The sequence below is a fragment of the Tenrec ecaudatus genome, chromosome 2 (genome assembly GCF_050624435.1).
Source record: "Tenrec ecaudatus isolate mTenEca1 chromosome 2, mTenEca1.hap1, whole genome shotgun sequence".
In the NCBI taxonomy this organism is placed as follows: domain Eukaryota; kingdom Metazoa; phylum Chordata; class Mammalia; order Afrosoricida; family Tenrecidae; genus Tenrec; species Tenrec ecaudatus.
Window position 1 is genome coordinate 147,205,236 of NC_134531.1, and position 14,270 is coordinate 147,219,505.

General features: G+C 44.8%; 2 protein-coding genes across 2 annotated transcripts in view; both read left to right on the forward strand.

Annotated features, from left to right (window-relative positions):
* The first annotated feature begins 450 nt into the window (after positions 1–450).
* Positions 451–14,270, forward strand: part of LOC142439374 (protocadherin alpha-C2) — a 255,834-nt gene continuing 242,014 nt past the window's right edge. Inside the window, exon 1 of the mRNA XM_075541686.1 lies at positions 451–3,032. Coding sequence (XP_075397801.1) covers positions 507–3,032 — 2,526 coding nt within the window. The 5' untranslated portion in view covers positions 451–506. The remainder of the gene's footprint in view (positions 3,033–14,270) is intronic.
* On the forward strand, positions 8,507–13,585 carry LOC142439378 (protocadherin alpha-2-like). The gene has a single exon (XM_075541693.1). It carries the CDS (start codon positions 9,151–9,153, stop codon positions 11,635–11,637), a length of 2,487 nt encoding a protein of 828 aa, XP_075397808.1. The 5' UTR covers positions 8,507–9,150; the 3' UTR covers positions 11,638–13,585.

The window sequence follows — 14,270 nt, forward strand, 5'->3', positions numbered from 1 at the left end:
GGTTTTAAAATAATTACTGTGGTGGATTATATGTATTTTTGTTGCAGCTAGTTAAGGTTGATAAGAAATAAGCTATAATATTTGAGTTCGTAAACTATAGGAATTTGAAGTTCAAGGTTACTTTTTGTATGGCATTTATCTGAGGAAGCTTTTTCCTAGGATGGAGTTCCGTAGCCAGTAAACTGTGCTGTAAATAAGTAAAATGTGTAACTTTAGAATACAGAATTGTATTTCATCACAGGATTGTTTGTGGGGATGATAATCATTTGGAGAAATTTTGGATATTTTCAATTGATTCGATAAGCTCAACCACAACAAAAGAAAGGATTTCAGTATTTGCAGAAATGAAACTGTTTACTGAAGGTAATTGCTGCATTTCTACTTTTAGACACTTGAGGTCTCTCTTTGCTCAAAATCCAGCTTTTACCAGGGCTGTCATAGATTCACAAAACAGGGGGCGGGATCTCGTGTCAAGGCCGGCCATTGCTGTTCAGAGAAGGAGGCGTATGCAGAACAAGATTTTTGTGTTTTATCAAATAATCTACCAGTTTGCATATCGGAGCCTCACAACGGATGCTATGGTAACTTCTTTCAGGAAAGGCCCGGGAGCCCGGCGCCTGCTGTTCTCGCTTCTCCTGGCCGCCTGGGAGCTGGGGAGCGGGCAGCTCCACTACTCGGTCCCCGAGGAGGCCAAGCACGGCACCTTCGTGGGCCGCATCGCGCAGGACCTGGGGCTGGAGCTGGCGGAGCTGGTGCCGCGCCTGTTCCGCGTGGCGTCCAAGGGCCGCGGGGACCTTCTGGAGGTGAATCTGCAGAATGGCATTTTGTTTGTGAATTCTCGGATCGACCGCGAGGAGCTGTGCGGGCGGAGCGCGGCGTGCGGCATCCACCTGGAGGTGATCGTGGAGCAGCCGCTGCAGGTTTTCCACGTGGAGGTGGAGGTGAAGGACATTAACGACCACCCGCCGGTGTTTCCGTGGTCACAGAAAACATTGTCCATTTTAGAATCTAGGCTGCCTGACTCTCGGTTTCCACTAGAGGGAGCGACGGACTTGGACATCGGCTCAAATGCTGTTCTGACCTACAGGCTCACTCCCAGTGATTACTTTTCACTGAACGTAATTTCGAAAAGCGATCAGAACAAATTGATAGTACTTGTATTAAAGAAATCTTTAGACAGAGAAGAGATCCGTGAGCACGCGTTGCTACTAACAGCCACAGATGGAGGCAAACCTGAACTCACAGGCAGTGTTAAACTGCTTATCAAGGTACTAGACGTCAATGACAACGCTCCTGAGTTTCAGCAATCTGTGTATGAAGTAAATCTTAGGGAAAACGCCATTAATTGGACATCTGTGATAACGTTAAATGCTTCGGATGTGGATGAAGGTCCCAACCAAGAGATTACCTATCATTTTAGCAGTGATGTTTCTTCCAGGATAACAGAAATATTCACCATCATTATGAATACTGGAGAGATAAGACTAAAGGGGAATTTAGATTATGAAAAAGTCACTTCTTATGAAATCCTAGTGGAAGCAGTAGATAAGGGGGCTCCACAAATGAGAGGGCACTGCACAGTCCTGGTGAATGTCCTGGATATCAATGATAATGCCCCTGACGTGTCCGTAACTTCGCTGACTTTGCCCATCAGAGAGGACGCTCCACAGAGCACCGTCATCGCCCTGATCAGCGTGTCCGACCGCGACTCTGGGGCCAACGGACAGGTGACCTGCTCCCTGACGCCCAACGCTCCCTTCAAGCTGGTGTCCACCTTCAAGAACTATTACTCGCTGGTGCTGGACAGCGCTTTGGACCGCGAGAGCGTGGCCGCCTATGAGCTGGAGGTGACTGCGCGCGACGGGGGCTCGCCCCCGCTGTCGGCCACGGCCCGCGTGTCCGTGGAGGTGGCGGACGTGAACGACAACGCGCCCACGTTCGCGCAGGCCGAGTACACGGTGTTCGTGAAGGAGAACAACCCGCCGGGCAGCCACATCTTCACGGTGTCTGCGCGCGACGCGGACGCGCAGGAGAACGCGCGTGTGTCCTACTCGCTGGTGGAGCGGCGCGTGGGCGAGCGCGCGCTGTCGAGCTACGTGTCCGTGCACGCGGAGAGCGGCAAGGTGTACGCGCTGCAGCCGCTGGACCACGAGGAGCTGGAGGTGCTGCGCTTCCAGGTGAGCGCGCGCGACGCGGGCGTGCCCGCGCTGGGCGGCAACGTGACGCTGCAGGTGTTCGTGCTGGACGAGAACGACAACGCGCCCGCGCTGCTGCCCGCCGCGGGGGCGGCCGCGGGCTCGCGGGGCGGCGGCGGCGGCGGCGGCGGCGGCGCGGGCGTGTCTGCGAGCGAGCTGGTGCCGCGGTCGGTGGGCGCGGGCCACGTGGTGGCCAAGGTGCGCGCCGTGGACGCCGACTCGGGCTACAACGCGTGGCTGTCGTACGAGCTGCAGCCGGCGGCGGGCGGCGCGCGCAGCCCGTTCCGCGTGGGCCTGTACACGGGCGAGGTGAGCACGACGCGCGCCCTGGACGAGGCGGACGCGCCGCGCCAGCGCCTGCTGGTGCTGGTCCGGGACCACGGCGAGCCTCCGCTGGCGGCCACGGCCACCGTGCTGGTGTCGCTGGTGGACAGCGGCCAGGCGCTGAAGACGTCTTCGCGGGCGGCCATGGCGGCGGCGGCGGCGGGGGCGTCGGGCGCGGCGGGCGGCGCGGCGGCGCTGGTGGACGTCAACGTGTACCTGATCATCGCCATCTGCGCAGTGTCCAGCCTGCTGGTGCTCACGCTGCTGCTGTACACGGCGCTGCGCTGCTCGGCGCCGGCCGCAGAGGGCGCGTGCGGGCCGGGGAAGCCTGCGCTGGTGTGCTCGAGCGCTGTGGGCAGCTGGTCGTCCTCTCAGCAGAGGCGGCACCGGGTGTGCTCTGGGGAGGGGCCGCCCAAGGCCGACCTCATGGCCTTCAGCCCCAGCCTCCCTCCCGGTGGGAACATGGCAGAAAGAAATGAACATACAGAAGTAAATTCGGATCTTTCCGGTAATGTAAGTCTTATTTTGGCGATTTCATATAACTTCGTTAAGAACATGCATATATTCAAGTATTACTTAAACATTTATTTAAATGTTCGCTAATGTTTATCATATCAGACCTTTTACTATCACTGTTTTTGTATTGCCTGAAGCTGTGTCTTGAATGAAATTTAAAAACAAACACAAAAAGTAGGGACACATTATCATGCTACTTGATGTTCATAATTAGCCTAGGATATAGGCTTGGCCAGAATATAGATTACAAACTCAAAACTAAACTCTCTGTCATCTACTTGGTTCCAACTCACAGCTATCCCATCGGACAGGATGGAACTGCCCCTTTGGGATTCTGAGACCGTCAATCTTTCTCGGGGTTGAAAGCCTCATCTTCCAACACCTGACCTTGGGGTTAGCAGCCCAAGAGGTAACTCCTGAGATAGTATTACCTATATAGAAAGAGGAGCCCTGGATGCGGAGTGGCTACGAATTGAGCTGCAATCTGCAAGGTCATCCGTTCAAAACTACCAGCCACTGTGCAGGAGAAAGACGAGATTTTCAACTCCTACAAACAGGTACAGTCTCAGAAAGCCACAGAGTTAGTTCTCCTTTGTCCTGAAGTGTTACTGTGAGTTGGCATCAACTCAAGAGCAGTGAGTTTGGTTTGTTTGGATTATATCTCCTAGTAAAGATTTAAACTATGAATAGATAAGTAAAATTACAGAAACCACCTACCTTTTATTAGGGTTGATAATTTTTAAAGTGAAAAATAAAAACAGTTTTAAAGAAGTGTAATTTTAAGTATATTTATCGATTAATTTTTATTTCCATGTTAAAACATACAACCACAACTCTGGTTGTCATTATGGACAACTTCTTGATTCCTTTGTCCTTGAGCTTACCTAGGTCTGGGAGGCTTAATCGTGCATGAAATTGTATTTGAGAGATGCAGCGAGGAAGCCAGCATTGCACTTCCTATTTATTCAATATGTTTCAAGCTCTTCATTTTCACCTCACTCATACCTTTTAATGATTTAGTGTGTACTTAGTCCCATTTTATGAATGAGCTCCTGAGACTCAGGAAAACATAAGCTCAGATTTTCCCCTGTACAATTCTTGTTTTGTCTAGCCTAAATGTACATAAAGGAAGATCTTACTGTATTTATAACTTAAAGATTCGCAACAAAATGTGAAATCTATTTAAAAGTTTTAAGGAAAACAAAGCCAAATGCACCATTCCTTTAAGCAAATAGTACTCATGAAATAACCTGTTCTCATTGTCTCAGCACAAGAGAACTATAAACAAGTTGCTGGAAAATGCCTTTTAAGCAACAATTAAATATTAAAACATTTGAGAGGAATAAAGTACGTGATGTTTATGGCCAAACATAAAGTCATGACTTGTATTGGAAAACATATTATTTTCTGTTTCTAGGAGAGGCTTACATTTGAAACCAGATGCAAACTGGCTTGTTTAAGAGTTTATATAGGTTACAAAGGCTGTAATCTAACAGCACTGCCATCAAAGGTGACTGTTAGATTATTAATGGAATTAAGCATCTTTCCGTTACTAGCAACAGCCTTTAAAATTTTGCCTGAAGGCATTCAAGCCATGCCTTCATACACTACTCAATTGGGATTGCTGGGGTGGGGTTGGGAACAGGAATTTTAGATTCCCCGTTATGGATTTGAGAACAACCAAAAAATTCTTTCTGTGTTTTGATCATTGTTGTGAAAGTTCAAAAATTTCTGGATTAATGGAAGATAGTTACTTATAGGTAGATCCTAACATTAATCATTTTTGAAACCCAAAGAGGTAGGTTAAGGCTACAAAATTTGAAAAGTATTTTTGAAAAATGACAAAATGTTTCCAGGATGGGGAAAAGATTATTGAAGAGTTTTATGTTCTATTCCAAGTTATTTATTTTAATGTAAATATGAGTGAATTCCCTATCAGTATTTCTTGTCCCATTCAGAATCTTCTGGTAATTGATGCAACCTCAGTTGTGTTATCTTTGCTTACAAAGACTTCTTCTGGGAAATGCATTATATTTTTTGTCTTCTTTATAAGGTGAACTGATTGCTTTCTTCTAATTCATTCAGTAATTTAGTAGTCACTTTTTAAAGTAATGTGGTTTCAGGCAAATTATATTTCATTTTTTGCAAATTATATTTCTTAGTGTTAATTTCACAGTGTACTTACATTCTAGGTTAGTCATTCGTTTAGGAGCTGTATTTTGTTTTAAATCATTTTATTGGGGGCTCATACAACTCTTATCACAATCCATATATCCATTCCTTTTGTCAAGCACATTGTACATTTGTTGCCATCATCATTCTCAAAATAATTGCTTTCTACTTGAGCCCTTGGTAACAGCTCCTCATTTTCCCCTCCTTCCCTGCCCCTCCCAACCCTTGATAATTTATAAATTATTATTATTTTGTCATGTCTTACACTGTCCAATGTCTCCCTTCAACCAATTTTCTGTTCTGTCCCCCTAGAACAGGGTTATATTTAGCTCCTTGTGATCAGTTCGCCCTTTCCACCCCACCTTCCCTCCACCCTCCCAATATTGCCACTCTCACCATTTGTCCTGAGGGGTTTATCTGTGCTGGATTCCCTGTGTTTCCAGTTACTCTCTGTACCAGTGTACCTCCTCTGGTCTAGCCAGATTTGTAAGGTAGATTTGGGATCATGATAGTGGGGGAAGGGGAAGGGAGAGGAAGCATTTAAGAAGGAAAGGAGAGTTGTACGTCTTGTCTTTGCTACACTGCACCCTGACTGGCTCGTCTAGGAGCTCTATTGACCTCACAACCATGCCCTAAAAAGGTTAAGTTAGATATATTGAGAATTTATTACCAGGTTATGCAATTGAACTATTTTGGTTAACATTAAAAAGCATATAAAAGAACTAAATGAAGAATAACATAAGAATGATTGGCCCGACATGATTAAAGCTCCAATTTACAACTGCATCATTGTTTTCAGTAAAGCATACATTACTTTTTGTATTATTCCACTTTAGTAATTCCTTTCAGTTCCATCAAGACTATTTCACAATATTTTATAATGATACAATGCAATTCCATCTATAGGAAGATGCTTTCTTTTTCATTGGCTGAAACAAAAAGGAGAGCACCCAACAAGACTTGTATTTCTTGCTATGTTCTTTTTTTTCCCTAAAAGAATCAGTTTTAAATCATGTATATATATTTTTATTTTGGTATAACAAAAAATAACTCAAAAAGTAAAATAGTATTTGAGGCACCTTTAAGACTTATGATCAGTTGAGAATGCAAATAAACGAGAGTGGGAAACACTTGGGTATTTAGAAGCCACTGGTGCTGCTTGCCAATATTTCAGTTCTCTGGAAACACAGGAAGAATATATTTCCCTGTTGCTTTGCTATGTAATTTTCTTTGGCCAATAAGTGGAATAACATGTATCACTTATGTAATTTCCAGTGAAACACTTTCAGATGTATTTTCTGGTTACAACTATTATGGAAGCACCAGTTGATCTTGAGAAGCTATAAGATCAAAGCAGTCCGGGATGCTGAGCCAGCATGTGGGGAAAAGCTGGCATAGGCTTTCCCATAACTGCAGGGATGTCATAGGAGCACAAGAGAGATCTGTGAATATTTTAGAAGGAAATCTGAAATATTCAGTGCATGGAAACACTTATTGGGGTTCAGCACTTCCAAATTGAATATGAGCAGGATAAATTCTGGTGCATTGCACCAGATAATGCAACTGATTATTGTTGTCAGTTATCACTGAGTCAATTCCAACATGTACACTATCATGTGTATAGAATACAATTGCTCCACAGGGGTTCCAAGGCTGGGATCTCTTGGAAACAAGTTGCCAGACCTGTCTTCGGAGGCACCGCTAGGTGTGCTTGAACTGCCCCCCCTTTGGGCTAGTAGTCAAGCACTTGGTCATTTGCACCATTCAATAACTCCTACCACCACTCAGAGGAGGGCGTTATGATTGACCTTTTTGCTACAATAGCTGACATTGAAGCAGATTAGATTACATAAATTCTATGGGAAAATATTGTGTTGTAATATCTTCTTATATAAAAGGGAGAAGAAAAATAGCAAACTGACAAAGATATAGCAGTCCCTTCTCTTTTCTTGCCTCTTGGGTAGCAACATTTTAATTTTCTTTTGGGAATTAGTGGTAATTTTCAAAGACTGGGATGAAGACTTTGCAATAATGAGTGCTTGGACACATAAACTTTTTGCGATTGATAGGTTGCTTAGATAAATGCAAAGGGGTATAATCTTAGCATTTGGATATTAAGAGGTGTCAATTTGGTAGTAGGTATTTGTTGAACTTGGCTTCTTAGTCTCTTTGCCCCACTGGGGAAACTTGATAACGAGGACACTCTGTCTCTTTGGGTTGGGGTGACGATACAAAGTTTCTGCACAGTGTTTAACATTTCAAACATGTAATCCTGAAAATATTGCAAAAACCAAAACAAACAAACCTTATACAATGAAAAGAAGAAAAAAACCCTGCCTCATACCTGCTTCCTGGATGAAACACTTGGATTCTGTGTTTAATACTATCTCCACACTATTGTTCTGTTCTATTGACTACTGAGTACATATTTAAAATATTGGATATGACAATTACAAGATATTTTATTTGCACCTATGTAATGATGTACTGGCCAGTGTGTAACTGTAAAATCAGTACAATCTCTTGGAGAATTTGGGTGGATGACACCTTCCCCTCACCTTCACAAAAACCATGCTCCCCATTCTCTGTGCACATAGTTGAGGTAGGGCTGATTCCATTTTCTAGTGTGACCACCTGAATATGTCTTGCCAATGTGGGAGCTATCAGACTATCAATGGAAAGACTCATCATCCAACTCGAGTCAAATAACATAATATCTAGAACTTTTACTAGACTATTAAGAAAACGAAATTCAGTTTTTCTCTATTCTTACTCTGGTCGTATATAGGTCTAACAGCTATTTTGCCATCTCATGGGCAAAGAAATAGTAGACATGGGACGTTTTCCTATGGCATATTTAAAAGCATAGTTTCAATAAATAAGCCAATGTATAAGCCAACAGTTCACTACTTGAGCCACTTTAGTTGAGGTTCATTGTTTCAGTAATGATTAATATAAATATACATTTCCATAGGTGGTATAAGTATCTAGAGATTAGATTAAAGGAGAAATTAGTATTAGTACCAAGAAAAGCTCATTTCCTTTGAACAAAAATAGTGCTTTTCTTTATGGACACTGTGAATCTTGCGGTTAATTTTGTTGTACTCTTTTCTCCCAAAAGTTAAAAACAAAATTTACAACCCACTTAAAGTAATTAATGGTGATCATTTTAGTATGGATTTTGTATATTGGCTCCACCATTGGTTCCACTTATTCATCTCAGTATCCTTGTTTTATTTTTATTTGTGTGTGGTAAGGGGACAGTTAAAATTAGACACTATATTATCAAATAATTAAAATTTAAAAGAGATCAATTATATTGCTCTTACATGAAACCCAAATTAAAATAGAGAAGAAAATAATCCTATTTTAAAAGTGCTTTATACAAATGAGAATAAAATACATTAATTCAATATATATGTTTAAAAAATTAACGCACAGAAAAAAGTTAATGTATACGCAATATGTCTTTCGTTTACTAAAAATACTCTGATTGATATGCATCTCATTTGAACGAATGGTAGCAAAGGTAATACTAAATTAAAGAGTGTAAAATAGGTGCCTTCCTCCAAATTTCTCACTCAGTGCCATCGAGCTGTGTCGACTCCTTCTGAAGCTTTAGGACAGGCAGATTACCCCTCGGGGTTCCCACTGTAACTGTTTACGGGAATAGAAGGCCCCGTCTTTCTCCCCTTTCCTAAACAGAAGGTATGAATAAACGTAGACCAGAAAATTGTTTCATTTAAAATCCAGACTAAGAGCCGTGGAGCCGATCTTTAAGCCACATGGTGTCGCTGTGTACCACAGAGGGGCTGCCTGCAAAGGGAAAATACCAGGAACGCCTTTGTCGCTCCAGAGAAGAGGACAAACGTAGAAGAAGAGATACATTTATATGTTTGCAAAATATGATTTTCTAATTTTATCAACTCACTGAAGGTTGGTAATGGTGTTTTCTATGGGAGGAGACGGAGAAATACGGCGCCTACTGCTCTCGCTGCTGCTGCTCGCGGCCTGGGAGCTGGGGAGCGGGCAGCTCCAATACTCCGTACCCGAGGAGGCCAAGCATGGCACCTTCGTGGGCCGCATCGCGCAGGACCTGGGGCTGGAGCTGGCGGAGCTGGTGCCGCGCCTGTTCCGCGTGGCGTCCAAGGGCCGCGGGGACCTTCTGGAGGTGAATCTGCAGAATGGCATTTTGTTCGTGAATTCTCGGATCGACCGCGAGGAGCTGTGCGGGCGGAGCGCGGCGTGCGGCATCCACCTGGAGGTGATCGTGGAGCAGCCGCTGCAGGTTTTCCACGTGGAAGTAGAGGTGAAGGATATTAACGACAACCCGCCTTTATTTCCAATGGCTGTAAAGACTATTTGGTTTCACGAATCGAGGCTGCTTGACTCGCGGTTTCCACTAGAGGGAGCATCTGATGCGGACATCGGGGTAAACGCTGTCCTCACCTACAAACTCAGCCCCAGTGAAGTTTTCCTTCTAGAGGTACAGACAAATGATGAAGCAAGCCAATCTCTGTCACTTGTACTGAAGAAATCTCTAGACAGAGAGGAATCTTCCGAGATGAATTTATTACTGGTTGCTACAGATGGGGGCAAACCTGAACTCTCCAGCACGGTCCAACTGCTTATTAAGGTATTAGATGTAAATGACAACGAACCTAGGTTTAACCAATCCATTTACAAAGTGCAATTGTTAGAAAACATTGCAAATGGAACCTTAGTGCTTAAACTAAACGCTTCTGATGCGGACGAAGGATTAAACAGCCAGATTGTGTATTCACTCAGTAATGATGTGCCCTCTATTACGCAGAGCAAATTCAACATAAATCCAAACTCAGGAGAACTCAGAATTAAAGGACAATTAGATTATGAAGAAATCAAATCCTATGAGATTCAAGTCGTTGCAGCTGACAAAGGAAGTCCATCTATGTCAGGGCACTGTAAAATTTCTATAAAACTCGTGGATATCAATGATAACAGACCAGATGTCTCCATAACAACTCTCTCACTCCCTGTGCGAGAGGACGCGCCAGTGGACACCGTCATCGCCCTGATCAGCGTGTCCGACCGCGACTCTGGGGCCAACGGACAGGTGACCTGCTCCCTGACGCCCAACGCTCCCTTCAAGCTGGTGTCCACCTTCAAGAACTATTACTCGCTGGTGCTGGACAGCGCTTTGGACCGCGAGAGCGTGGCCGCCTATGAGCTGGAGGTGACTGCGCGCGACGGGGGCTCGCCCCCGCTGTCGGCCACGGCCCGCGTGTCCGTGGAGGTGGCGGACGTGAACGACAACGCGCCCACGTTCGCGCAGGCCGAGTACACGGTGTTCGTGAAGGAGAACAACCCGCCGGGCAGCCACATCTTCACGGTGTCTGCGCGCGACGCGGACGCGCAGGAGAACGCGCGTGTGTCCTACTCGCTGGTGGAGCGGCGCGTGGGCGAGCGCGCGCTGTCGAGCTACGTGTCCGTGCACGCGGAGAGCGGCAAGGTGTACGCGCTGCAGCCGCTGGACCACGAGGAGCTGGAGGTGCTGCGCTTCCAGGTGAGCGCGCGCGACGCGGGCGTGCCCGCGCTGGGCGGCAACGTGACGCTGCAGGTGTTCGTGCTGGACGAGAACGACAACGCGCCCGCGCTGCTGCCCGCCGCGGGGGCGGCCGCGGGCTCGCGGGGCGGCGGCGGCGGCGGCGGCGGCGGCGGCGCGGGCGTGTCTGCGAGCGAGCTGGTGCCGCGGTCGGTGGGCGCGGGCCACGTGGTGGCCAAGGTGCGCGCCGTGGACGCCGACTCGGGCTACAACGCGTGGCTGTCGTACGAGCTGCAGCCGGCGGCGGGCGGCGCGCGCAGCCCGTTCCGCGTGGGCCTGTACACGGGCGAGGTGAGCACGACGCGCGCCCTGGACGAGGCGGACGCGCCGCGCCAGCGCCTGCTGGTGCTGGTCCGGGACCACGGCGAGCCTCCGCTGGCGGCCACGGCCACCGTGCTGGTGTCGCTGGTGGACAGCGGCCAGGCGCTGAAGACGTCTTCGCGGGCGGCCATGGCGGCGGCGGCGGCGGGGGCGTCGGGCGCGGCGGGCGGCGCGGCGGCGCTGGTGGACGTCAACGTGTACCTGATCATCGCCATCTGCGCAGTGTCCAGCCTGCTGGTGCTCACGCTGCTGCTGTACACGGCGCTGCGCTGCTCGGCGCCGGCCGCAGAGGGCGCGTGCGGGCCGGGGAAGCCTGCGCTGGTGTGCTCGAGCGCTGTGGGCAGCTGGTCGTCCTCTCAGCAGAGGCGGCACCGGGTGTGCTCTGGGGAGGGGCCGCCCAAGGCCGACCTCATGGCCTTCAGCCCCAGCCTCCCGCCCTGTCCAGCTAATGGGGATAGAGATGAACAGCTGCATGTGGACACTGATCTTTCTTCCAAAGTAAGTATCATTTCCAAATATTTTTAAACCTCAAACAGCTTCATGTCAATTTAGACAATGTAATCATAATCATTCAGGATTGACATCTACAGTAATCGCGGTCTTAAGTACTGTTTTTTTCTGTGATTAAATTACCTTTATAATACTTTTGACTAATACTAATCACGGTGACGCAGTGCTCATTAGGCTGCTAACCTGAAAGGTCAGACTTCCTCCTTCTGTAAAGAATTGCAGTCTCTGCCCCACAGGGGCACTTCTACCCTGTCCTGTAGGGTCTCTATGAGTAGGCATCTCCTAGATGGCAGCGAGTGAGAGAGAATACTTTTGAACCAAATAAGTAATGCGATCTGGTGTAGTGGAACTGTGCAATTATTAAAATTTTGTGTACACATTTAAGTTTTTTTCTTGGATGAAGTTTGTTTAGCAAATTCATCTCCCAATGCTAATCCCTGCCAATGTGCAGTCCCTTTCCGCCCTGCCCCTCTGTTTGCACGTTCTATAGGCTGTTAGTCCAAATGTCAGTAACCCGGGATCAATGAATATGTGCAATATTCCCTTTGTTCTTCTCTTACACCTTTATTTATAAACACTAGTTTGTGAAACCTGTTGTCTCTATGAAGCTTTTTTCACTTTCTTATTTACGTGTTTACAGTATCAATCTCTTCCTTGTACTGAACTCTGATTTGTTTTAAGCCTGTGCACTCCTCTTACAATATTATTTGTTGTCTCTCACAATTGCAATGGTTCTTTTAAAATAAGAATATTAAATTTATTATTTTATAATTGGATCTTTATTGTTGAGGTCTGAATATATCAGTAGTAAATAAAAACGTAATTCTCCTGTAACTAAAAAATCATTTAGAAATATTCTCATTAACAAAGATTATTTCTAAATTATATTGAACATCATTTTATTCTGAGCAATTTTGAGAGTAATAATATATGGTAATTCTAAAACTTTACCTACTTGCACAAGTTATTAACATTAATGTCTTTACACACAATATTGAGGCTACTTCTGTCTAATAAGTTCAACAAATTAGTGAAATCACTAGTGACATTCCTATGAATACGATTCTATCTAGTAAGACTTTGATCTCAAATCCAAGTCTCGGGATTCTTGCCTAGGAAGACTTTTGGCTCGTGAGACCGAGCTTCGTCTCATCAGAGAAGTTTTGTTGCAGTGCCACATGAATGCCGCTTGTTACTTGGTGCCCTGGAGCTTATTCCCACTAGCAGTGACTCTGTGCGACAGAATCGGCCCACCCGAGGGCTTTCCTGGCCGAAATACTTACAGAAGCAGCTTGTGCCAGGACTTACTGTCTCATAGAGTCACTGGGTGAGCTCACATTGCCAACCATTTGGATCACAGCAGATGCCTTCACTACTGACCCCAGAGGACTCCTTAAACACGGATTAGGTACCAAATACACATCATTTTCTATTCAATTTCATTCCTTACTTATGCATTTCATTATTTTTCCAAATAAAGTGAATGGATAGGGAGTACGTTTCACTTTCTTCCAGTTTCTTTGATACCTATCATAATTTTGTACTGTTTGAGTTTCAAAAATGTGACATTACCTCAATTTGTTTTGATTCAGAGTTGGGTGTATGTCTGGCTCTTCATAGCGAGTCTAAAGATATTTCCACTACTTTGATATTTTGTTGTAGACAAACATACATGAATGAAGTATATGGCCATTAGAGATAGAGCAAGTGTAAAGGTGGTCACCATTTCATTTTCTACATTACGTTTGTTTATATAGGAAAGTACACTGTGCTCTATTTATTGGGAGGTCTTCCTTGCCTATTAAACCAGGGTGTCTCAAAGGTCTTACCTTCCTTAAGCTAGAAGGAAAATTAAGTTAAAACCAGGTCTTTAACTTGAAAGCTGAAATATATACTAATTAAGGAAATGTCTAAAGACGATATTTTTGAATATTGAAAAAAATTATACACGTTGCTAAGTGTGTTTTTGACAGCATATATAGAATATGCATTTTTATTAAGTATTAAACTTAACTCCTTTTGGAATTTTTTTCTCAAATGAATCATTAACCCTAATGATCGTCAGGATTTATTACTGTAAATTGATCCTATTGGAGAGTTGTAGAGAATCAGAACAATTTCTAAGGGTTATTATATTCAGCACATAATAGTAACAAAGTATTAGGCCAACTCTTGATTCTTGAAATTCACATTACAAAAAAAGAGACTAGGTCATATATATTCAAATGTCTGTAAAAGAAATAAATGTAAGAAATAGCCCAAGTTCTTTAATCTGGGCTTTAATCACTATAAAAGGGGATGAAGTTGCTTGCTCATTAGCTTTGATTATGAAAGTCTTTATGGGCTAAGAAAGTTTTAAGTTGTTATAAAATGGGGACAATTGTTTTGTGAGGAGTTTGAAAATGATGTGTATTTGTTAGACAAAATATGACATGCGTATATTTGTTTAGGTGAAGTCTTTTGAAAAAGAGATTTTAACGTTTGGATAAAATATCTGAACACGAAAAGAAAATATAGATTTGGTCATACTAAAGACGGGAGAACATTCATTCAACTATTTACAAATCATAATACAGTTCAGAGACAAATTGTAAATGCTCATATTTCTCATAGTAAATGCATACCAGCGAACAAACATATTTGAAATA

What these genes read in the sequence shown, in the direction of transcription:
- LOC142439378 (XM_075541693.1), top strand. Translation starts at nt 9,151, where the DNA reads ATGGTGTTTTCTATGGGAGGAGACGGAGAAATACGGCGCCTACTGCTC.